The sequence below is a fragment of the Cottoperca gobio genome, chromosome 5 (assembly GCF_900634415.1).
Source record: "Cottoperca gobio chromosome 5, fCotGob3.1, whole genome shotgun sequence".
Classification (NCBI taxonomy): Eukaryota; Metazoa; Chordata; class Actinopteri; order Perciformes; family Bovichtidae; genus Cottoperca; species Cottoperca gobio.
The window spans coordinates 11,747,450-11,773,393 of NC_041359.1; the positions used below are offsets into that span (position 1 = coordinate 11,747,450).

The following is a 25,944-nucleotide window of genomic DNA, read 5'->3' on the forward strand; positions in this document are numbered from 1 at the left end:
GTCACGCTTATTTCCCAACCCGGAAGTCAACCATGTTGGATGTATATACAACCAAGACGGCGGCCGTTCACGTGTGAGTTTCTGCAATGCTTCGTAATTTTCTTTGTATTTAAACGTCCAAGATTGAAAGAAAATGCCAACCTTGTGCGTAGTGTATAACTGTTGTAATAACGCTACTCGTGACCCAGAGAAACGCTTCTTTAGATGTCCTACAATCATCAAAAACAACGATCCACAAAAGAGGGATGAATTACTGTCTACCGAACGCCGTACGCTGGTTTAGCAACATAACTCGTGAGGATTTAACAGAAGAAAAAGCACAATTCACCCGTGTGTGTGGCCACTTTATATTATAAGAGTTCATGCTAAAGCTATGTTTACATTTACATTGGCGAGGATAACATCGCCGCTCTTCTCACTCACAAACCACGGCTTGAGCGGTGTATCTCGAGCTCTTTGCGAGTGATTTACACGGGCATGGACAAGCACCCTGTCATCTTTCAGTGGTTTGGTAAGAAGACTACCAACCCAGCCAGAAACAAAGACATTATAAGCATCTAAGCTCTTGTATGCCTTCATTTGTGCGTTGGTTGCCCACGACATTTGTAGCACAAGATAGTTCACAATATCCGGATATTCAATCGGCGGTAATGAATCTAAATCCTTAATATAATCAGACGGCTTTAGCGTGTACGGGTCAAGGCTGCAAATTTTGACTTTTTCTCGGAATCTTGCCTTTGTAGAGGACTCTAGAGAGTCAAAATACTTTGAAGAAGTCGGAGTTGTATTGTTGTAGTTGTTCGCTTTAGACGCCATTTTTGATTTGTATATCATCCAACATGGCGTCGCACGCATACGTTACACAGTTTTGTCACATGATTGCACACGAAGAATATAGGCTTTACTTTGCAAACACGGTTTTCTACTGTATCACCGATCCTTTACCTCTGATCAGTGTCGTTACAGCACAGTTAGTCACCTGTAGAGCTTTTATTCTCTACCTGTCGGCAACCCGTCCTGGATGGCAGACTGACTGTTGAGTCGTCTGTCAACAGTTATTGTATCTGCTATGTGATTGGAGCAGGTGGTGTGTGTTTGCATTTTAAACAGTTGTTAAGGACCAGACTCAATGCATTGAGTCTCACACCGAATGATGTATGCGTTTCTCTTTGATAAAGGCGATATTTGATCGATTCAAAGAAAGAGAGGGAGAGGAAAAGTCCACATTAGCGATTAGTCTCTGTTGTTATCAGGAGAAAGAGGAAATGGAACAGGCCACTCTGCTGCTTCTGCCATTCAATTTTGAATTTTGACCTGATAGTCTTGTTTTCACTGGCAACAAACTGTAGGCGGGCTACAAAACAGGCAGGAGTGTCAGGATAAAAATAATAAAGCTAAAAAGATAACAAATAAGAGGGAGGGGGTAAAGATAGAATATTCCTTGATTGAGAAACGTGATGAGAGTAGATGTTGAGTGTTAAAGGAAATGTGGACGCAGCGGCTGGCTTCCTCCACTGGCTCAGTGCCAGAGGGGAGACAACAGAGCTCTGAAACACTCACAGCTCAAGAGAATACGATTAACTCTGTTTATACGTGTGTGTGTGTGTGTGTGTGTGTGTGTGTGTGTGTGTGTGTGTGTGTGTGTGTGTGTGTGTGTGTGTGTGTGTGTGTGTGTGTGTACTGTGTCTTTACTGGAGTGTTTACATTAGGGAAATGAGCTCTTTGGCTATCACTGGCCTCTTCTTTGAAGGTTGAGTGTACACACACACACACACACACACACACACACACACACACACACACACACAGGCGCTCGCTGGGCAGCCATCACAGCGGACTGATTTTATTGATCCTCTTGTAGGCTTGTTGGTAACAGCCTTGGCATTTGGTGCTGGCTATTTTCTGGATTGTGATTGGATAGCTGGTCAACAGTTAAGTTTCACATGAGGATTATTGTATAATTGGGGTATTAGCATTTTGTAATTTGCAATTTGCAGCACTAGCATTATATATTTTACTGCACACAGGCAGTCATTGAACATTAGGAGTCCCTGTGTGCGGTTCCCAAGGAAACTGGACTCTCCTAAAGTGCCAGCTGAAGGGGGTAACTGGAAACTACACTCTTTATTTCTGTTAGTATTCATAGTGTGTTGTGTGTCCATATTGAAAAGAATTGTGTCCTAATGCTTCCTTCATATCTGAAAAAGGATTTTTACAGTATTGGAAGACACTTGGAACAAACACTTTAGTAACATCACAGTTATCGAGATAACTTTCCGTTTTAATTATATTCTTTCAAATCAATTTGTGACTTAAGATGTTACACACACGGGCTAGTTATGTTTTCTCCTACAACTTAGTTATCGGGACTTTTTCGGATGAAATATTACATGACAGTGGATCTTACATGATGCCATACAAGATCATCATATATATTTTTTAAACAGAATAATTAATTCATCAAATGAAACCTCTCAATGCAAATGTTTAATGTTACCTTAACACAAGCACAATCGACGCCAACATTCAATACTTGACACGTCTTGTTACTACAGACACATTTCATCCCAACACTCAAGCAGCACATTTTGCAGGCTTCCCGCCGCTCTTTTCTTGCAGACCATATTTTTCTCTCATAAGCCACCACTACCTGTGCTTGCAGCACAAATGTAACACCATCTTAACCCGATCCGGGCGTAACATGGTAGTCCCATTGCAGTTGCACCGTTGCCTCATTCTGCTCAATGGGGCCAGTCTGGTTTTGATGTATCACTGAGGCAGCATCCTCTCCATGAGCCTCACCGTATGTTTTTAAATGTGCTTTACAAATATAATTTGATTTGATTTAGTGGCAGTGGTGGGATACTTACTTCTTCCACATGCCTTTGGACAGGACAGTAAGAATTTAAAATCCTTTAAAAGGTAAAGTCCTGATCTTTGCTGGCTGTCGTATTAGATGCTTGCGGGTCTGATTTCAGAGGCAGGGGTTGTTTTTAGTTTCTGTTTGATGCTTCTTCTTGTTAAATCTCATTCTGATGTGAATCTGTTTGTCCACTGAGAAGAAATTGGAAGTCAGGCAGGATGACGAGTGATGCTGTAAATGTCAGGAAGGTCTCGAGGACTGTGTTCAGCATTTTTAGAGGTCCGCTGCCTCCCTTATGTTGCAGATTACTTCACTCTCAAATCACGCATCAATGACTTTTGCAGCTATCAGGGTTTGATATGGTAATTACTGTGTGTGCATGTTTGTTGAGTCTGGTCCTAATTATCACGGTTGGGTTTGATAATTATTGTAATAACTGAATTCCCTCAGAGCTTGTGGATAATGAGTTTCTGTAGATACAATGTTCGTACCTATATATTCATCGTATATAAAGAACGCAAGTACAAAAAAAGGTGTGTTGCTTTTTTCAAGGACTCTGTTTAGTCTCCAGGGTATTTAAAAAGAATTGCTATTAGTGTGCAAAGATGAGAAGATATAGACTACTTAATTTGCCGCATCAGGGATCCACAATCTGCTTCTCTTTGTTTCACTCCAGGCCTCTGTCTCTTACAGTCATTTAATCACGGTGTTATGGGCTATATTTAGCAGCTAAATGTTCTTTAGTGAGTGTGTGGTGTGAGTCTCTTGATCTCTCTGTGTGTGTATGGTGTGTAGGTGTGTGTGAGGTTTGCTGTTCAGATCAATGTTATGGATCCCATCTTTTGTTGGTACAGCTGGCGTGTGTGTGTGTGTGTGTGTGTGTGTGTGTGTGTGTGTGTGTGTGTGTGTGTGTGTGTGTGTGTGTGTGTGAATTGATTATTTATAGCTGTCCCATATCTTCTCTCCATGGATCACTGACGGGCTGTCATTGTTGTTTTTGTGACTCTTTGTTGTGTGTTTGTCTATTCTCGTCTGATGCCGAGCTTGTCAAGGCTTTTCCTGAATTCAGCCATACTTGTCTTGGGAATGTTTACTCCTCTGTGATAAAGTCACTCAGAAGAAGCATGTATAACCTTCAATCTAGACACATCTTTATCATAGAATATTTAGGGCACCAGCCAACGATTACTTTCATTATCTTCTATGTTTTTCATCAATTAATTGTTTAATGTAGAAAAATCGTCAACTGAGGGTTATCAAGGTCTATCTGCACTTTGACGAGTTTTGGGTCTATCTGACATTTCCCCACCCGAAAATTTAAAATGTAACCCTCAACTGTATTTTATGCAACATAGCTTCATTTTAAGCTCTAAAAATGTTTACACACGTTCCACGTGGCAGGAAACTTAAAAGTGAAGATTATATTTGCTAATAAATCTGAATTTTTAAGAGTTTTTATTAAACTACTAAAGATCTTAACTTGAACTACTATCTACTAGATTACATACATATAAAACAGTTGGCAGCAAAACGTTTTGAATAAGTTATTTCTGTGCTTAAAATGATCACGTGATTCATTTCCCGCCCTGCTATTGGTTGTCAGCAGATAGACCTTTGTGATACTAAAATTATGCTTGAACATGTGGAGATAGACCTTTGCAGATCTCACTGACGCAGCAAATATATACAAAATCTGCATAAATTAGTGATGCAGATAGACCCTGTTAACTTTAAAGCCGTTTGAGACATAGACCTCAAATTTGTCCAATTTGTCAGATAGACCTTGTTAACCCTCAGTTGATGAAATGTCAGACAGAAAATTGTGAAACAGTTGATTAGACCTTCCTTAGATGTCTTGGTTTGTCTGACTTATTGTCCACAAAGATCATTATTAAATGTACAGTGACAAGAGAACACATTGATTGATAAATTAAATGATCAAGCAATTATCAAAATAGTTGTGGAATAATGTTTTTGTCGATCAGCTAATCAGCACAAGCACTATTTGTTTCTTTATAGTTTAAATGTGGCACATTGGTACAAAGCCCTCTGAGAGCACTACATGTCACCAAAGTATGTACACAGTATGATTCTTTTACAAACAAAAACTGAAAACCAAACTGCTACGTAGACCTTCTAAATGGGCAAAGACCAAAGGTTCTGCTCTGTGTCAGAGATTTGACAGCAGAGAGCGATCCTGCCGTGGCTGCCCACCAGCAAGTCAGTCAGTGGCCAATGTGAGACAAGGCGATGTAGAGACAGAAACAGTATTGCTGGGATGTACATTTTTACTCTAAGAGATGATGAAAAGGTAATTAGCTTAATGTAGGAAGGACAGTTGGTTGCAAAATGTGTCTCAAAAAGATTCTTAGTAAATGGATGTACTAATGATACTCAACATTTCTCTCTCTCTCTCTCTCTCTCTCTCTCTCTCTCTCTCTCTCTCTCTCTCTCTCTCTCTATATATATATATATATATATATATATATATATATAAAAACAATTACCAAGCCATACTGTAGTCCACATACTGTATGTACTATATTTCTTTCTTTCTTTCTTTCTTTCTTTCTTTCTTTCTTTTTTTCTTTCTTTCTTTCTTTCTTTCTTTCTTTCTTTCAAATGTCAGCTGTCAAGTGTTGCACCTGACACTTCTGACCTATAAATATTGACCACAAAAGACTGACAGAATTGAGAGTAAGCAGAGAAAAGGAGTGAAGAATGACCTTCAAACCTTTTTACGATACAGCTGCTGCACACACACACAGACACACACACACACACACACACACACACACACACACACACACACACACACACACACACACACACACACACACACACACACAGTTCGTCTTCAGATAAGTCCATTGTGCAGAGCCAATGCACTCCTCCTCCTGTCATATCCACTTTATGTTAATAATTGGCTTAAACAGCACTCGTGTGGGATCTGTGGTTTTAGATATATTAACCTCGGTGTCAAGGTCTCCTCCAATAACAAGGGACTCATCTGTCTGCAAGCTGCTTTCTATGTCACACTGTCTATTATAAGTTGGTCGGGGGTAGCATGCTGCTGCTGAATTGGACTATTCTAATGTCTTTAATGCCTTTCTGGAAGACCCTCTTCAATGATGCCTCAAGGCCTGAAAGAGAGACCAAAAAATGCTGTTATCAGCTGTGTGTGTGTTTCTGCAGCAACATAACGACTTGTGGTGAAAGGATTGTTGTGTTAGCGGTAGGTGTGGTTCTTAATGCACGCTTGAGAGGAACCATGTGTGAACTGAAGATAGTACAGTAGGTTGTTTTTGTACTGTGTACAGTATTTGTTTCTGGAGTTACTGTGTGTCTTTGTGATGTGCCCACTAACTCTACAGCTGCTGTATGTGGTTGGGGATCTATCTTGTTTTTTTATGACTCTATACAGTGTGTGTGTCTTTGTTTGTAGCATCCCATAGGGAGTCTGCGGTGCGGTCTCAGTGTGCGGGGGAGTTGATTTGCATCCCCTGAAGATTGAACCCGGGGGGTTTAGCATGTGTAGAGGTGGACCCAGTGCGTCGATACTGCTGGCTCAGGGCTTTTTCCGCAGCTTAAAGTGATTACCTCCCCACTGTGTCCGCATTGTACCTCTGAAAGCCCAAGATTAACAGTGTGACGGATCTCCTGTTTTATGTACATTGCGTGTACTTAAGTTTTCTCTACAATGTTTTTTCACAATTAATCAGCACTGCGGCAGAATCCCGTAAACAGTGTTATTTCTTTAACGGCCACATCTCCTTTAATCAGAAGTTGTGCCTGCGAGGCTTTCCGTCTTTATGCCGGCAAAAAGTTAAGTTAAACATCCCAAATTTAAATACTCGCCCCTCATTCTGTCACTGAGTTCAAAGATGTTCAGGCGGCGTCGCGGCTTTCCTTCAGACTCATCTAATCAGGGATTATTTTAAAACTAGAGTGTCAGGTGAAAGCAATTAACTGCAATGAACTACCTGTCAGGATACAAAGCCCAGCTGAGTCCTGAGCAGCAGGATTAACAGCCGATGATGACTTATCAGCCAAAGTCTGCCACGTCATCTTCAGTGGCCTAACTTGAACTAGTGTTTCTCAGAACTGTCCTTTTCATGCCTCATTACTTGTTTCCTTTCTGACTTTTTAAATGAACAGCAGAAACTCAAGTGTTGTTGTTAATGTGTGAGCTTTGTCCTCAGGGCTGTTACAGATCTCGGTTTGGTTCCACTATAAAGTAGTCACACACCATACTCTGATCCACTTTCCTCTACCAGTCAATCAAATTGATGGTTCATATAAAAACGTTTATATAAAGCCTTTTGCTGCTCCAGAGGATACATTTCCTCAATGTCACTTGACTCAGTGTTGGTTGGGCCTGAAGATTACTAGTTTGAAAAATGAAAGAAATGTGGGGGTGTGGAGATAGGAAGAAGTGATCTTGTCTGCTGCTCATCTCTGCCTGAGGCTAGAGTCTTGAGGCTATATTAGTGACTGCTAGCAAAACCCACAAGAATCTGTTTCATTGCGGGTCATTTAGACGGCAAGTTTTGACAATGTATGGAATATAAAATATGATATCTCTGGATATTGATATAGCATATGGATATAGCATATTGTGTTTTTAAGGTCATATTTCTTAAACAGATTATTATTCCACAGTCTTGGCTCAAGTGTGAATGTGTTCCTTTATCCCAAAAGATCATGAGGTCAAAGCACAGCGTGTTTAGCGTGTGGATCAGATTATAATAATTGATCTGCACTGCATAAACACATGAAAACATTTCAGTCACAATCAGTGACACCCATTTTACACCTTTGATTTATGATGAATAATCTTCATTCACTGACTCTCTCCTTTTCTTCTCTCCTCTCAGGATTCGTCCTCAGATGGCCAAGGAGAAGATAGAGGGCTGTCATGTGTGCACGCTGGTCACGCCTGGAGAACCACAGGTCCTCCTGGGTAAAGACAAGGCCTTCACCTATGACTTTGTGCTTGACATCGACTCCGAGCAGCAGCAAATCTACCAGGCCTCTGTGTACAAGCTCATCGAGGGCTGCTTCGAGGGATACAACGCCACTGTGTTCGCTTATGGTCAGGTATGACGCAGAGGCTTGCATTTTGATTTCAGGGATTTGAAGTAATTAATTAAAAGAATTGTGAGTTCCATAGCTTTTGTGGTTTTAAGAAGTTAGAAGTACATACGGAAATGTGCAGTGAAGAGCGGCAGCGATAACCCATCCAGTGGGAGATGCAGGAAGGGACTTGCATTCACTAACATGCACGTCTCACCGGCCCGGCTACCAAAACGATGCACAGTGAAGCTCGGGTTACAACACAAAGAGAGTTGTAACTTGTTATTGTTATAATAATTAATATGTGTTCTTTCTCTGAGTTTTTACATTTTATTTTGAACTTTTATTTTGAAATTTCTCTCTAGAGAGGTTCATCAATTCTTTAGAGGCTGGTCATCTATGTGTCTAGTCCTTATTGCGAATATTTTATATGTCATTTTGCAGTGTATTGATAGGCTCTGCGAACCAAAAATAACCCCTGACAAGTATCCCAGGCAGAAATGAGTTGGTTGAATAAAAACACACACACAGTTAATTGAAGTTTAATGAACTGCTGATCAAACAGGTTACTGTACATAGATGTAGGATGTATGATGTTTGGAGTACTCAGTAAATGGGATCTCATTGTGGTTGATGAAATGTGTTGCAGACGGGTTCGGGGAAAACCTACACCATGGGGACGGGCTTCGATGTGGGCCTGAGCCAGAAGGAGCAGGGCATCATCTCGCGGGCCGTGCATCATCTGTTCGAGGGAATCCAGAACAGGAGGGATCGTGCCCAGGAGGCCGGCTCCCAGCCGCCCGAGTTTAAAGTCACCGCCCAGTTCCTAGAGGTGGGCAACTCACACGTGTAGATGTGGATGTAGAGCACCTGATCTCACATTGTAACATTATTTATGTTCTTGCTTGCAAATGCGCTTTTGTGTGTGGGATGGGCATTTGTCCATATTAACTCTAACCAGATGGGACATAACAGGGAGACAAGAGAATCAGCCCCCTCTTCCACAAACAGGAAGTGACAACCCAATGACAGATGGGCAGGAATGTCTGCTTGTGCTTTTGTTGGTCTTGATTAATGTCCATTACCTCTGACATTATTCCTCATCACTGTGGGGTATAGGATGGATAAGAGCGAGGGAGGGACGCTTGTATAGGAGTAATGAGATAATATGACAAGTAATCATTTCTCCAGAGGTCTCTGGTAAGCAAATGTTTGGGTTGTCTCTGAGGGCAGCTGGTTGTATATGTGATGTGTGTGTGGGATCTGATTACTTTAATGAGCTTTCTGTAATAATTTAAAAATACATTCTAGCTTTCTCTTTCTTTCTTTAATTTTTACTCCTCTGTCCTGCTCTATGTTGTTAGTGGGTTTTCTGTTTGTTGTTAGGTCACAAGGTTATCTCTGATTCAAAACGTGTGTGTGTTTGTGTGTTTAGCAGTAGGTGGGAACAGCTGAGCTTTCAGCTGACCTCTTGGCCCTTGCCCTCTTTGGTTTCTGAGAGGTCAATCCTTTGACCTTTGTGTAAATAAGAAACACAGCTGTGAGAAAAGTTGAGACCATGAGAACCATATAGAAATCTGTTCATTAAGTCATTATGTTTAATGGTTATGTTACGATAAATTAGAGTCATTGAGCTTTGGGTGTGTAAAAATGGTATAATGATACAAATGTGTGTCGTGGCTTGTCTTTATTGCAGTTGTACAATGAAGAGGTCCTGGACTTGTTTGACGTAGCCAGAGATCCAGATAGTCGAAACAGGAAGTCCAACATTAAGATCCACGAAGACGCCAGCGGCAGCATCTACACCACCGGAGTCACTTCCAGACTGGTGCACTCAGAAGAGGAGGTGGGTGCATGTGTGTGTGTTGGTATCATATGTGTGTCATCATCCTCAGTCTTTTTTATTTTGTTGTAAATTTGTACTCTATATAAATATATTCTAAAGCAGTAACTCTTATGCTAATGTTTCTTGGTCTAAGGGTCATGAAAGTGTGTATTTCTTCACTTATCCTAACAGTGATTTTTCTGAACTTACTTTGGCTTTGATTTTTTTGCAAAAGCACGTTTATAAATGCACTCATTAAGTTTCAGCCTAGTCATTTTAAATGCCTTCAAATCCACAATTTGTCTTCTTTCAGACAAGTGTAAAGAAATTCACCAAAAGTTAAGCATTAGACAATGTCTTGTTTGCATATTCAAGCATAACATTTCAGAAAACTATACAAAAAGTAATACATTGGGGAAGTTTCATGGTGATATATATATATTAGTTAATTTATTTTTACCATATTCACCTTTATTGTCTCCCCTTAAATTTCATGCAGAGGCTAAAACTAAATAAAAAAAACTGCAGCTACCGTTGACGATTTGGTGGAAGTGCTTGGCATAAACAGTTACAAAAAAAAAAAAGAGTGCACAACACCCCACAAAGTCTGGCATGAACCATCTGGTGGTCAGTCGTCAAAATCAAGAATCAGGTCGAGGTTAATAAGGGTGGTCATGCTGCCTTTAAGCCACACTAGTTAAATCCATGAGGCTATTTTCTGTGAGCAATACCAGACTGTTTGAGTGTAGCTTTCTTGAGAAGTTGTCAGATATCAGGAGTGAGTGATAGTTGCCAAAAAAGGAAACCGATCAGCAGTGACAGTGTGCAAAAAGGAGTATGTGATGGGGTCAAGAGGGCAGGATGAATGTCTGTTAGTGGAGATGTGACGAGCCAGTGACTCAGAGGTTAACAGAGGTCGCAGCTGGTGATTTAGGAGGAGGGCTACAGTACAGTAAACACTGGCTGACACAACGTACTTATGGTATTATTTGGGTTCTTCTCAAATAGGTGACAGAGTAGCAAGACAGATGTGAGTGGATTGTTAAATGGGTGCTGAAAGAGAAGGAGAAGAAAAATGCAGACAGCTGAGACGAGCAGAGACAGATGGGCACTCCTGTGTATGGGAAGAGAGGACATGTCAAAACAAGAGGGTGGAGGAGAAGTGTGGAGGTGATGGAGTGTGGGAGAAAGACAAGGAGTCAGGTTGAGGGTAAAAAGGAGGAGAGGAGGGCAAAAATAAGAGAATACTTTTGCAACGTTTTGTGTGTGTAGAGATGCAGAAAAGCTCAAAGAAAGTTTGAAGTCAACCAAATAAGTGGTTTCCCACATCCATTACATACGTGGGTGTTGATACAGAAATGAGCAAGTGATCATGGGTGGTGATTCAACAATAGCACGGTCTCAACAGTTATTTGTTTTTGTCGACTGAATCTTCATCTTTTTGTGATCATAGTTTTCTCTTCTTCAGTTCAAACTAAAAAGTCATAACCAAATGTCCGCTATATTGTGTGCGTGCTGCAGCTGCTGCAGTGCCTGAAGATCGGTGCTCTGTCCCGCACCACGGCCAGCACCCAGATGAACGCCACAAGCTCCCGCTCGCACGCCATCTTCACCATCTACCTCTGTCAGATGAGAGCGTGCCAGCAGGGTCAAATGGTGAGATATGGGGTTTTGAGGGAGGGGTGGGAAAAATGAATTAAAGACAATTCATTTCAAATTACATTAGCATTAAAGGTGATGACATAATTGCTATTTTCGAGTAAGACGCTTTAACTCATGAACTCATATTATATAAAAATGTGCACGACCTTCTAGCAGAATGGAGGAGGAGGAGAGAACGGGGAGTTGAACGGTGTGGACGCCAGCCCTATCGCTCAGCCCGAGTTCGAAACGCTGATGGCCAAGTTCCACTTTGTGGACCTGGCTGGCTCCGAGAGGCTGAAACGCACAGGAGCTACAGGAGAGAGAGCCCGCGAGGGAATCTCTATTAACTGTGGACTGGTGAGAAAGACAGAAATATAAAATATGCGTATGTGTTCCCATATATGGGCGGTATGATGGAGAATGACAAAGCGTACAGCTGTCTGCCTGTACTCTGATGTATTTATATACATGCATGTCTTCCTTAAATCTCAGCATGTTCATAACACTTGAAAACTAGTTTGTGATACATTTTTAAACATGTGTTTTGTAGCTGGCGCTGGGAAATGTGATCAGTGCTTTAGGAGACCAGGCTAAGAAGGGAGGACACGTCCCTTACAGAGACTCCAAACTCACTCGTCTGCTACAGGACTCACTGGGAGGCAACAGGTACACACACACACACACACACACACACACACACACACACACACACACACACACACACACACACACACTGTACATACAGAAAAAATATTTATATCTCAGTAAAATCATATAATTCTGCTGGAATAATATAAATATTATTCCAGATTAAGTTTTTATCTACTAAAGGGAAAGTTGTAATATATCAAGGCATCACTGCTCTGTAGAGCTGAAAGTCAATTAATCAAATTTGATTGACAGAAATTAATTCCCACAAGTTTGATTGTTTCCACAATTTTGACAGCTTCTATAAAGTGAGGACAAAATAAACTGAAAATGTTTCCATTTTCTGACATTTCATAGACTTAATGTTTAATCAAGAAAATAATCATCAGATGAATGAAAAGAATCGTTAGTTGCAGCCGTAAGGAGCTTTTCTTAAGCCCTCAGTGGGACACACAAGACGATGAGTGGAGTTGTTAATGTTGTGCCTGAATGTCAAAAGGGCTTCTATTTTGTTCATGGTACCAACAAGATATCTTCAACATTGTTATACAGTCAGTCGTCTACAACCTTAACATTTCCTTCCCCTTCAGTCGCACTTTGATGATCGCCTGCGTCAGTCCATCAGACCGGGACTTCATGGAGACACTGAACACACTAAAGTACGCCAACCGTGCCCGAAACATCAAGAACAAGGTGGTGGTGAACCAGGACAAGACCAGCCAGCAGATCAGCGCCCTGCGTGCCGAGATAGCCCGGCTTCAGATGGAACTGATGGAGTACAAGGAGGTGAGAGATGTGTGGGATGGGTGACTATAAGAAGGCAGGAAATATTGTGCGGGGGAGAGAGAGAGAGAGAGAGAGATGAGAAAAATAATGTGAAGAAATGAATACGCAGAGGTGCTCAGAGAAAAAAAGATAAAAGGGGCTGCATGACAGAGATGCAGAATGAAAAGTGACAGGTTGAAGAAGAGAGACAACACATGGCTGTCAGTGAAACTGATGCAATGAGGCGGTAAGAGGGAGCCGACATGATGGAGGAAATTGGGAAAAGTAACTGAGCAGATGTAGAAAACAAACGACACTAATGGGTGTAAGTGAAGCTGGTATTGGAGGGCGAGTAAGAAAAGCAGAGGCCATGTCTGCAGCAGCTGATCTCTGCATCAAATGAAAGATCTTTAATGGAACACACGCATCCATTTATACTTTTACTATAGTGCATGCATAGTGATGAGATTAATGAGTGCAACATCAGCATTTTCCAAAGTAATGCAGAGATAAATTGATCCTTTAGGTGAATGTGCTTTGTGCAACACGGTTTATCTTATATGAACCATTATTGAGTGGACTGGAGACTGATGCAAGAAAATGCGACAAGAAATAAGAATAACATTCGAAGAAGGTCTGCAAAGAGTCTCCACTTTTTCATCAGCGTTGACCTCTGGGGCTACAAGAAACGAGCAATAATTTAGCGAGGTTGTCAGTTTGATATGAGGTTAAGGGCGTTACTAGAAGGACTGGAGAGGGACTGCGAGCTCATCTCGATGTGGTAATAAGGGATTTGATGTGACTTGAGTTAAGTAATGGAGTGTTGGATTGGTGGATGTAATGATGTCTGGGGGCTGTGACTGGATTTGATAGTGACTCTCTGTTCGAACAGGACTTTTTCGGCGTTAATCTTTGAGAATATTACAATAGCTGCTTGAAGAGCCACAGACAGACAAAGTCATTTTAAACAATGATTTGTGTTTGCTTGGACTGCAACAGTGTAGAGAATTTGTTTAGTTTTTCAGGTCTTTTGGCCATGACGTCTTTTTCCCTTCTAGTGTTCATTGTTTTTTCATGCGGACTGTTTGCTACTCTGTGCAGGGGAAGCGTGTGGCAGGAGAGGATGGTTCAGAGGGCTTCAGTGACCTGTATCAGGAAAATGCAATGCTGCAGAGAGAGAGCGACACTCTGCGCCTCAGGGTAAAGGCCATGCAGGAGACCATTGACCACCTCAACACCCGTGTGACACATATGCTGACCAACGAGGTCAGCACTCTGCTGACCAAGTCAAGTACGTGAAGGAGATATGTAACTGCTTTGAATGTTTAAACACCACATGAACTCTATATCTCTCACGTTTATATCCTAAGATTTTACTTTGATGCATCCTTATTGCATTAGTGCTTAGTGCTTTCTGTAACCTGAGCCTCCTTCTGCTTTTGACCGTCAGGTGAGGGCAATGAGGAGATCGGGGCTTTAATCCAGAAATACATCCGAGAGGTTGAAGAACTGAGGTAAGAGCTCCAAACCTTCTGGGATGCCTGTATTTACTGCCATCACTTGTAGCATTACACTCATAGGACATAGGACGTTCTTTGTTTATAAAGGAATAGTTTTGGGAAATATGCTTATGCACTTTCATGCCGAGAGTTAGATGAGAAGATCTATAGGCTACTACCCTCATTTGTGTTCAATAAATATGTAGCTGGAGCCCTTAAGCCGGTTAGCTAAACTTAGCATAAAGATTGGAAACAAGTGGAAACGGCTAGCTTGGCTCTGTCTGTAGGTAAAACGTCTGTCTAACAGCACATCTGAAGCTCAGTAACATTACATATATCTACAGTATCTAACCCTATACTACCTCTGTACAGAACTAGGCTAGCTGTTTCTTCCTGCTTACAGTTTTAATGCTAAATGCGTTAAGCTAAGCTTACCATCTCCTGGCATCTAGTTTCATATTGACCAGACAGGCACAAGAGCAGTATCAATTCTCTCATCTAACTCGCTACAAGAAGTCAAGCAAGCGTATTTCCAAACAATGGAGGCTGTTTGAGTTCAGTATCATCATTTTCCACCACCAAATCAGAAAATCATGCCTTTAAAGCGAGACCCTGTAACTTTGGCTGAAAAGCCACAAGGGACAATTTTGGTATACTGTCAAATTGGAGTAAATGAGGTCAGTTACACAGCATGTTTCTATTTATTTCTTTGTTAATGCTAGCTAAAATAAGCTATCATGTGCTGCGAGACATAAAACCCCTGTGTGTATTGAATTGAACAAGGATTAATTATATTGCTTATGAATTGAAACTTTAATTTGTAAGAGGAATGTCTTATTTCTTCTTTCAAATGTTTCATAGTGACTGAAGAAAATAGAATTAATTAGATGTGATGAGTCAGTTTGACTGTTGAAATTAATTCTGTTGACGGTCTCTTCCTCCCTCTCTCTTCCTCCTCTGTCAGAACCAAGCTTCTTGAAAGCGAGGCCATGAACGAGTCCTTGCGACGGCAGTCGACCCGACTTTCCTTGCGTTCCTCGTTCCCTTCCTCCACTCTCAGCCCCGCCCCCGGCCACCCCCCTGGCTCCTGCCCTGCTCCCTTATCTATGGAGGCCGAGATGACGGACGTGTTACGCCGCGCCAAGATGGACATCGAGAGGCTGAAAAAGAAGGAGAGGAGACAGAGGAGGATGAGGTTAAGAACGCATTTGAGATATTATCACATATTTAAATGCTAATTAAAAAAAACTTTATACAATTGAAACGCAAGTCCCCGGAAGAGTCACGCCCTCAGAGTTCCAGGAAGCTCTTCTGTCCTCATATATCCAAACATCTCAGCTTGATGTAAATTATATTTCTCATTCGTCCCTCTAAGCCCTTGTCAATGAACTTGTGCATGTTTTAAAAGCCGAGCGAGCATAATGAGTACATTATTGTTCATGCCCATATACTTGCCTCATTGCTTCTCCCTTCCAGCTTAAGAGCCACATCACAAGACGATTAGTGCTTTGGGATGGCCAGCTTCTGAATAGAATTGAGACGCTGCCAGTGCTGAGTAGTAATGCTGGCTTGGACACAAAAAAGGTCTAATTCATTCGGCCAGTGGGTCATGAGAGAAGAGTACACAGCCTAACAGGCTAATTGAGATTTAATGGGACAGAGATGGAGGTGGACAGGAATCCAGAGATGGGCCAGGTGATAAGCGGGATGGTTGTAAAAAAGGGATCAAAGGGGAGATGAGCTGAAGAAGACTTTGTACTAAGTAGAGGTCTGAATTTTGCTGTGAGCGCATCATTTGGCAACACTCCTAAAGCGTTAATGGTGGTTGTTAGGAGTGTGTGACTTCTCACTTAAATACAAGCGTGTCGTAAAATAAACACTTGTACTACTGTAGTTGAATTGGATAGACTTTAAGATACAAAATATAGACAAGTGACGTTATTTGTGTGTTTTCTCATGTGGCTTAACAATCACGCTTTTCTCCTCCTGTAGTCCTGAGTTGGAGAAAGGTCAGAAGAAACGAGTCAAACTGCACACTCACGAGAATGGAGAGAACGGGCAGAGTGGTCATAACGGACAAAACGGACAAAATGGAGAGATCGATTCAGACGACAATTATGTCGAGGTAAGGTGTTGGCATCCTTAACAGTTTTAAACGAGAACAAAAGGCACAAAGTCTGACGTATCTGTGTTTCTGCGTGTAGGATGTCATGTCTCCCTTGCAGGAGGAGAGTGGCTGTGATGAAGATGAGGGGGAGGATGAAGAGGAGGGCAGGGAGGAGGAGAACGGGTTTGACAGTGACGAGAGCCTGGTGGATTCAGACTCAGACTCTGAGGAGAAAGGTGTGTTTCTGACAGCCGCTGCTACAGAATGAGCAGACTTCTGCCCCCTTTTGCGTCCTGTGTACATCCATGGTTATAGATAGCAAAGTGTGTCTGTCTGTAAGTCAGTATCTCCGTTAATTACGTACAGACATCCATTGTGTCCAGAGGATGAATCCCAAATGACTTTGGTGATCCCCTGATCTTTCTTCTATTTGATTTATCTTCTTTTGATTTATCCAGACTTCTCAACATCTGTCAGACAAATTGGCAAATTGACAAAATCTTGCACAGACATTCAGGATTTCTAGATGATGTATCTTTTGAGACCCCTTGGCTTTTCCTCTAGCGCCATCATCTGGTCTAAATTTATATTTATTTATGATTTATGACCACATCTTTGCAAAACTCTAAATGGCTGTAGACTCTTTGTGCTATTCAACATTACCTAGATCTCCTGTTGAGTGAAGACAGAAGAAGATATTTTATAGTGTAGAGCTGAATGTGATTGTGCACATTCAGACGGTTTCTAAAAGAAGCACAAAGAAGAATTTCCTGCCATTTATTCCATTATCCTTAATATATTGTTATCTGAACTCCTCTTTAAGCTCCTCTTTGCACTCTGTCTGACCTTTCCTGTCCAACCTGCAGCCAACTTCCAGGCGGACTTGGCTGATCTGACCTGCGAGATCGAGATCAAACAGAAGCTAATAGACGAGCTGGAGAACAGCCAGCGGAGGCTGCTGATGCTGAAGCTGCAGTACGAGGAGAAGCTCATTCTACTGCAGAACAAGATCCGAGACACTCAGCAGGAGAGAGACCGCGTACTGCAGAATCTCAGTGAGTTCATGCATCATGGGAGTTTTAGTTTACACACAGGGTTGGGGAGTTGTGGCGTCCTGACAGCAGGTCATTAACATTATTACATGGCTACACAGTGTCCATGGAGAACTACACGGAGGAGAAGGCCAGCCGGGTCAAGCAGGACTACGAGAAACGTCTCAAGGAGATGAACCGAGACCTGCTGAAGCTACAAGTGGCGCAGAAAGAGCATGCTCGTCTCCTCAAAAACCAGGGGAGGTACGAGCGGGAGCTGAAGAAACTTCAGACAGAGGTCAACGACATGAAGAAAGCCAAGGTAAGAGGGAGAAGAGTGAGTGTGGAGGAGCGGGAGTAAACGAGATTGTTTGAGCATGAATACTAGTGCGGTTTAGTCTGACCTCTCTGCTTTTTCCAGGTGACGCTGATGAAGCAGATGAAGGAGGAGCAGCAGAGGAGGAGGATGGTGGAGGCAAAGAGGAACCGTGAGATCGCCCAACTCAAGAAGGAGCAGCGCCGGCAAGAGGTCAGCATCTGTTTGTTTGTTTAAGAGATATTCGGCACTGCAAACTACATACTAGATACAAGCTGCAAGGATTAGTCGACTAATTGATTAGTTGATCTACAGAAAAATAATTGCCAACTATTTTGATAATCGATTAATTGTTAAAGTAATTAAGAAATTAAGAATGTAAGAAAGGGAGAGAAACACAGACGAAGAGACGAGTGAGCGGCAGACAGGGAGAGAACAATAACTACTCATGGCGCTCTCCAAGAAGAGAGAAGTCAACAGAGCTTTCAACCCAGGATGGACTCATTCATGTTCATCCTTCCCACTGGGAGCACAACACCAGCGTCTCATATGCTCAGAGACCGTGGTGCTCATTAGAAGTGGTGATGTGAAACGCCACTATGAGACAAAGCACATCGTTTTTGACCAAACATACCCACTCAAGTCTGAACTGAGGGCACAGAAAATAAGCACTCATTCAAACAGGCCACCTGTCAGCATCATCAGCCACAGAGAACAGTTTAACCCAGGAAGTGGTAGTCTGGGTTAAACTGTTCAAGTGTTAAAATGTGTTGAGACTGATTTATTCTAACATTGGTTGAGACTTAAATCAAGATGTGAAACAGTTAAAGAAAAAGGGAAACTCAAGCTGCTGCTACACTTTTTTTATGTTTCTAAGATTAAGCACTTTATTTTAAGATGCACAATCTTTCAAAAGTTATTTAATTTATTTTCTCAATTGTATTTTTAAATGCAGCCCGAGAAGAACATTATACATGTCTACAGTATTATATATATCTGTATAGCTAAATGTTTTTAACTTGTACTTTCTTTATTAGATTTGACAGTCAGATGTTGATGACGTGCAGACGTTGATACAGCTACTAGACTACTTCAATATATCTCACACTAATTCATAACGCAAGTTAGACATTATGAGGCTCCGGACCTTTGCTCGCGGAAATGTTCTCTAACTGGACCTCTTAGAATTGTAGTTGAATACCCCTGCTGTAGTAGATACAAGATACTTCGGAAACATGGAGCACACATGTTACCATATTTTCTCTGGTGCTTCAGCTCCCTCTAATGTCTCATGCAGAAAATAAATTATTGTGAAATTGTGAGCGAGGTGAGACAGTATGAGCAATGTTATATATGAGCCTTTTTAATCTATGTTTCAGCTGTCGGCCACATGGTCCAAATTCTAATCTCACGGATCCAGTATTTCACATATGTAAAGAATGACTCATGCTGATGAGGTAGTGTTTATGGTTTGCATTGAGGTTCTCCTTCTGTTTGTCAGCCTGGCACTTCAAAACGCCGATTAATGTATCATGTACATATTGCACACAGATTATTGTTTGTTTTGAAGATTAGCACATACCGTATTAATTTCCATCTTTATTTGTTTTCCCTGGAGGAGAGGGCTTGTTAATGAGCGTGGAAACATTTACACTGTCATACCGTGAGCATCATTCATAATCCTTTTATTTCGGGTTTCGTCTTAAGTCTTAAAATCCTCTCATGATCAACACTTTGTAAGCAAAACGCAGTCAGCTCAGGAATCTAATTAACGTCTGAAGATCATGAAGCCTGAACCACAAAACATTAAAGAACCATTTCTCTCCGTCCTGTCCATCAGTACCAGATCCGAGCGCTGGAGTCTCAGAAGCGGCAGCAGGAGCAGGTGCTGCGCAGGAAGAGTCAGGAGGTGACCGCCCTGCGACGCCTGGCCAAGCCCATGTCAGACCGCGTGGCCGGGCGTGTGGCCCGCTGGAACCAGAGTCCTCCGGCGACGGATTCTGGAGCTGAGTTTTCAGCCAACACTACAGCAAGCAGCTCTGAACCCGAGACTGGGAGGTCTGTGAGCGGGCTGGTGAAACAGTGGAACAACAAAAACAATGTGTTTGGATATCTGGCAGAGAGTGAAGGGAGCATGGATGGAACCAGAGTCATTGGGTAAGAAGACCTCTACTTTACATGTGCACGTGTTTACACTGTCTTTGTAGTGGATATTTTTATAATCATTAGTTAAATGATAATGTGAAAGGAGTCACTCGTAGTGAGCCGACAGAAACATATCAACCGTAATGCAGTTCCCTCAGCTTTACGGAGCTTCATGCCGAGTTTCATTTAAGTTTCATAAACTTGTTCCCGCCCAAACAAATATAATAATGTTATAATTTAGGTTATTAATATGGTTAAGTTAAATGTGTTACTGTGTGTACATTGTACAAGTGTCAGGTTTCAATAGAGATGATTGTTTATTACTTCCTTGTCAGTGGGCTGGTGACTGTTGATAACATTTATTTATCTCTTTATACGGTCTCCCTCTTGTAACTCTTACTTCTCCTCTTTTCTCTTTCTGTTGCATCTATCACATCTTATGTCTCCTCTCCTCCTCTCTCCTCTCCTCTCCTCTCCTCTCCTCTCCTCTCCTCTCTCCTCTCCTCTCCTCTCCTCTCCTCTCCTCTCCTCTCCTCTCACTTTGTCTTTTCCCAGTAGGAAGAAGTTGCAGCGCAAGCCAGCAGGCCTGGGCAGCGTTGCAGCGGCGGGCAGAGTCAGCAGCTTCTCCAAATCTGCCCGTCAGAAGTGGCAAACACTTGAGCATCGCATTATGGACATTGTCATGCAGAGAATGACAATCAGTAACGTGGAAGCTGACATGGATCGGCTTATCAAGGTAGGAATGAAGTTCACATTTTGACTCTAGATTAAGGTGGACATTAGTGCAGTTTAAAGCGTTGATGTTGCTGGGATTACACTTGGTTTGGTGACTATAGAGTTAAGTGGCATCCTAGGGGCTGTACTGAGATAGAAAAGTGTTTTGTGATACAATTATTAGTATTATTTGCTTAGTTCCTTGTGGATGTTCAAATGTGGATTAAAACAATTTAGTCTCCTTGACATTTGCTGATGTTATTTTAAGTATAATTCAGATTCTTTGTTTTTTGTGCTCTTTGTGCATTTGTGTTTTGGATGAGTCAGAAGCGAGAGGAGCTGACAGTCCAGCAGGAATCGCTCTCACATAAGAGGGAGGTACTGATGGCAGACGGGGAGGGGCCAGAAGCAGAGGACCGCCTCCTTCTGGAAATTAATGAGGACATTGAGGTGCTGAACGCCAACATAGACTACATCAATGACAGCTTGTCTGACTGCCAGGCCACCATTGTACAGATAGAAGAGACCAAGGTATGCACTCACACTCACACTCACACTCACACTCACACTCACACTCACACTCACACTCACACTCACACTCACACTCACACTCACACACAGCTGTGAGAAGTGTCAGGAGGCCTGTAGTAATGCTAGGATTTTGTATCCTGCAGGATGAGCTGGACTCTGTGGACACGTCAGTGGTGATCAGCTCCTGCTCTCTGGCTGAGGCGCGCAACCTGCTGGACCACTTCTTGAAGGCTTCCATAGACAGAGTGAGTTATCATCCAGGGCCTCTGTGAAAACTTAAAAGTCAATAGAAATATTTGCAAAATCAATAATGCTGAAACTATTCAAATCTGCACTCTTAGAGGTGTGAAAGAAAATATAAAGCTTTAACAACAAAAATTAAAGCATGTACTGATTTATTGTGTTCATATACAGTAAACTCTTTTATTTATCAGCATACCACTGGCAAAAATGTAATCGTGTTATTCATATGTATTGATGTTGCAATGTCCTGAAGTGAGTAAAGTCAGGTGCATCGAATAATGGAGTGTGGTGCCATTTAGTGGTTTCTCTTTGTACTGCAAGATGTTGTCAGGTTTGTATTTCTTGGTACAAAAGAAATCAATAATCACCCTTCCGAAAGTTAAAACCCTATTTGGGCTGTACCGAATATTTTAAAGCTTCAATCATAACGTTTCCATTCGAAATCCTAACTCAGCATTTGAATGCTGCTTTTTATTTTATTTTATTTTTTATATAAAGTTTGCATGTCTATTCATTCGGTTTTAACCTGGTATTTCTGCATAGTTGCAGATAAAGATTAGGCAACATTTACTAATATTATTAGTATTATACTATTTGTAGAAATAGATTATCCAGGGAATAATCTATTGATTGAAAGATAGATACCTTTTTATCTCACAAAGTATTCTGCTTTAATCCATATGTGTTGGCGTTTAGCTTTTCAAAAACAATATTTTCACTGTGGTCAAAACTGTTCGCTCTCCCGCTTGCCACACACAAAGGGAGCCACGCACCTGTACTAACGGGGCGGACTAGCAGCAATCTAACGATTCCATTAATTTATTCCATTAATATTTGTTTTGTATTTTACATAATTGTGTGTGTGTGTGTGTGTGTGTGTGTGTGTGCATTATCCTTTATGATTTGTCTGTTTTTTGTGTGCACGCAGAGTTTACAGGTGGCTCAGAAGGAGGCTCAGATCCGACTGCTGGAGGGTCAGCTGAGACAGACAGATGTGATTGGCTCGTCACACAATCACATAATCCTTGATGCCCTGCGAGAAAAGGCAGAATACATCCCTGAACTCCAGGCTCTCATCGCCAATGTGCAGCTGGGTGAGTGAGAGGTGGTTTTAGTTGGTGTTTAGTAGGGCTGTCCTCGTCTAAAGAAATTCTTAGTCGACTAACACTTAGTTGATTTAAAAATCTAAGTCGACTGACACCAAAATGATCAATTAGTGGACTAATTGTCTAAGAGAGGGCAGCCCTAGTGTTTAGGTTTGTGTGGAAGTCTTTATACTGTATGTTCCCTTGCCTTAATCGGCTTTAGAGGATATATTTAAACTGGAAATGTGGTGAAATTGGAACATATGGTAGTGGATTAGGTTGTGTCACATTCAGACTCATCGAGTGGTGGTTATGTAAGGCGTCCTTGGGGCTCACAAGTTGTATGTTTTGTGTGCTTCCAGAAAATGGTTATGCCAGCACAGACGAGGAGCCGTCTGAGTTCAGCCAAGCCTCTGACAGCAGGTGAGACAGCAGTCGCCCACACAAAAATCCTCTTCTCACACTGACCCACTTTTTAAAAAGGGACTTCAAAGTGCTAAAGTTGGTCCTATATTGCGAAACAAATCCTGGGAAATTTTCAACTGAAATAACATTTCCTCCATCTCTCATTTCCTCTCTTTCTGCAGTGTGTCTCACATGAGAGAATCCAACAGCCACGATGATTTCAAAATGAAGGTACAGCTGATTTGTGTTTTCTTGAGTGTATAGGTTGTTATTTAGCTGTTCCCGATGTTCCAGATTTAAATCCACATTCTTCCTCTTCCACACAACAAAGTTTTCTTGACTCCAGATGTTAACATTAATTCCATATATTTAATCTCAATACCTCTATTTTTGTTAGTGCTAAAATCCTCACATAGTGATGCATCTTGCCGTATCCAAGCCTGTCAGACCTTTATGAATCATGACGACACTGCATTTTGTCAGATGACATCAGTGTTAGGCATTGTGTTTAGACCCTTGCTCTAATTTTTACTGTCGACACACATGCCACAGTTTTTCTGTCGGAGCAGCTGCAATTTCAGTTTGTAACCACGAGGTGGCATTATAAGCAAACACTTACAAATTCTTCCCCTTGTTAAAGCTGGGTTTGATTTTCTGACGAGGAACCTCTGATTTGACACAAATCTCTCTTATCCTCGTGTTAATTCTGTGTTCTCTATAGTTGATTGTTTATTTTAAGTTGTACTATACCCAGCCTTTGTTTGAACTCACAATGGCTGCTTCTTCCTGTCTAGCATGTTTGTTTTACTGTTTTCATATCATTTCCTTTTTCCCTGCTGAATGATATTTTCAGGCATTACATTAATTTCCTCTTGGGCCTTAATTAAATTCAATCTTTATTTTATGTCTCAGTTTTTCATACATATTCTTTCTTTATATCATTGTCCCTCCTATGGTCCTCTGTAATAGTGCCCGTTTTTCAACCAGATGGAGCCTCGTCTGTCGGCTCAGATGAAGGCGGTGTCTGCCGAGTATCTTGGTCCCATCTTGGACCCCTCATCGTGCAGCAAGCAGCAGTACATCACCAAGTCTCTGGCCTCGCTGACGGACATCCAGGAGGACGGCCTAAGCCTCGGGAGGGCGACTCTGGGGCTCAGCCTGGCCCTACGAGACCCCTTCCACCGGGCGGCCCGCACCAACAGCCTACCTGTCAGGGGACACACCTTGTGAGTGAATCATAATGATCGCTGAGATGTCAAGGCAGCTTTATTTATATAGCACATTACAAACGCACAGGCAATTCAAAGTGCAAGGAAAAGCATTAAGGTGACGATCAAAAATAATTGGCAATAAAATTAGATGAAATTAAATAAAATGCATACAATGAAATAAGATGCAAACGGAATAGACCAGTAATGCAGTTGCAGTGCAGTACTAAGTCTGTAGTTGCCGTATATGCAACAAAGGAAATAAAAGTGCAGCAGAGAAACCAATCAATCACAGGCACAGGAACAACGTAGTCTTTCATTTAGATTGGCAAGACACATCCCTTAAGTGATACCAGGAAGTGGGAATGGTGAAGGCTTGGTTCAATATAGAATTATGAGACCTTTCAAGTAACAATTAGAGCAGTGTTTCTGATGACGGAGCATTTATATTTGCATCCTCCACTTAAGCGGTTCCCAACCTTTTTTTGTCTGATGTAACCATTTACCTAAATATCAGAACTATTTATTCATTACTTTTAGCTGTTAAGATGTGGTAAGTGCTTACACACTTTAAATACTGTTCAGGTATTACAGCTGACTCAGTATGTGGTTTATATTTTTTAAAGGCACAATGAGTAGGACCTTTTGGTTTGCGGTTTGTAAACACAACATTCAAAGTCGGCCTCTCCTCCTGCTCGACAGAGGTGGTGAAAGCCAACCTCAGATTCACTCTCGTCTTCGAAAGAGCTTTGTCAGCTTGGCCCTTCGCCTTGTTATATAAAAAATATTCGCCGCTTTGTCCACCACTTTTGTAGCTTCCTGCTCCCGATCTGGTACCTGGTTGCTACGTTTTTATAGAGGTTAATGCACGGAAGCCCCCCCGAACACAGCAAAATGAAAAGAAAAGAGAAAATACAGGTAGAGGGCTGCAGGGTCTCTGCAGATACAGACATCGTCATAAGTGATGATTGAGAGTTAATTTAGGAAAATCGTATTCTGTGAGCTTTTAATAAAATTGTAATTTCTATTTTGTCAAATTAGCGTTGCTACAAATCTTTCCAAGTACCGCCTGGCACCTGCAGATGTACCACCTGGGGTGCAAGTACCCCAGGTTGAGAATCACTGATCTACTGTGTGGGACAACGGGGGGGCCTGATAGTTAGTCTTCTTAAATTAGAGAACAGCTTAATGAAGATGAAGAGCCGATGAAGTGGGGTAAACGGCAACATAAAACCTATTTCTGAGATAAACAAAGAAGCGGGATAGAAACATGATGATAATTGTGCAACATACGCCCTGTGGAATATCACAAATCAACAAGAAAAGAAAATGTCTTTTTATCACATTTGATCCTTTCCTGACAAAGTTGTCAGGTTGTTTTGTGTCTTTCCTCCTGCGTACCTCCAAGTTAACAGCCACTGGAAACCTGCCAGAGGCCTGACATTTTTTAGGTTATAAAACTGCTTCAGGGAGAGATGAATTAAATTTGCATCAGTCCTCAGGGATGGGAAGCCTGGGTGTGTGCGATTTGAGTTTTAAAGAAATGAGTCTGCCAGTTGCATTAGTCTGCTAGAAATGCTGTTAAATTGCATAAACCCTTGTTGCTTATTGATTCCCAACAGTTTACATAGACGTGTATCCTCCTCCTGTGCACTCTCTTGAAGATTGGCTTAGTTTGCTTTTGTGTGTGTGTGTGTGCATGTGTGCGTGTGCGTGTGTGTGTGTGTGTGTGTGTGTGTCAGTCCCAGGCAGTCTCGGGGTTATGACACTTCCCCTCTAACAAGGAGGAAATCTTACGACCGCGCGTACAGGTACATGCACTGTAATGCTCAAATTAAA

At 41.8% G+C, this 25,944-nt stretch overlaps 1 protein-coding gene across 4 annotated transcripts in view; it reads left to right on the top strand.

The window, feature by feature from the left end:
• kif21b (kinesin family member 21B) overlaps positions 1 to 25,944 on the top strand; it is a 67,242-nt gene that overhangs the window by 19,278 nt on the left and 22,020 nt on the right. For 2 of the 4 annotated variants that reach the window (XM_029431193.1, XM_029431196.1), the window contains exons 2-25: positions 7,741 to 7,963; positions 8,589 to 8,771; positions 9,636 to 9,785; positions 11,286 to 11,420; positions 11,580 to 11,765; positions 11,959 to 12,074; positions 12,647 to 12,842; positions 13,923 to 14,112; positions 14,272 to 14,335; positions 15,285 to 15,515; positions 16,313 to 16,445; positions 16,525 to 16,663; positions 17,294 to 17,482; positions 17,581 to 17,780; positions 17,880 to 17,987; positions 19,615 to 19,931; positions 20,475 to 20,655; positions 20,961 to 21,164; positions 21,308 to 21,409; positions 22,336 to 22,501; positions 22,855 to 22,915; positions 23,080 to 23,128; positions 23,885 to 24,123; positions 25,848 to 25,916. In XM_029431193.1, the coding sequence (XP_029287053.1) occupies positions 7,741 to 7,963; positions 8,589 to 8,771; positions 9,636 to 9,785; positions 11,286 to 11,420; positions 11,580 to 11,765; positions 11,959 to 12,074; positions 12,647 to 12,842; positions 13,923 to 14,112; positions 14,272 to 14,335; positions 15,285 to 15,515; positions 16,313 to 16,445; positions 16,525 to 16,663; positions 17,294 to 17,482; positions 17,581 to 17,780; positions 17,880 to 17,987; positions 19,615 to 19,931; positions 20,475 to 20,655; positions 20,961 to 21,164; positions 21,308 to 21,409; positions 22,336 to 22,501; positions 22,855 to 22,915; positions 23,080 to 23,128; positions 23,885 to 24,123; positions 25,848 to 25,916 (3,831 nt within the window). The remainder of the gene's footprint in view (positions 1 to 7,740; positions 7,964 to 8,588; positions 8,772 to 9,635; positions 9,786 to 11,285; positions 11,421 to 11,579; positions 11,766 to 11,958; positions 12,075 to 12,646; positions 12,843 to 13,922; positions 14,113 to 14,271; positions 14,336 to 15,284; positions 15,516 to 16,312; positions 16,446 to 16,524; positions 16,664 to 17,293; positions 17,483 to 17,580; positions 17,781 to 17,879; positions 17,988 to 19,614; positions 19,932 to 20,474; positions 20,656 to 20,960; positions 21,165 to 21,307; positions 21,410 to 22,335; positions 22,502 to 22,854; positions 22,916 to 23,079; positions 23,129 to 23,884; positions 24,124 to 25,847; positions 25,917 to 25,944) is intronic. The other 2 variants (XM_029431195.1, XM_029431194.1) reach the window with 2 other exon arrangements.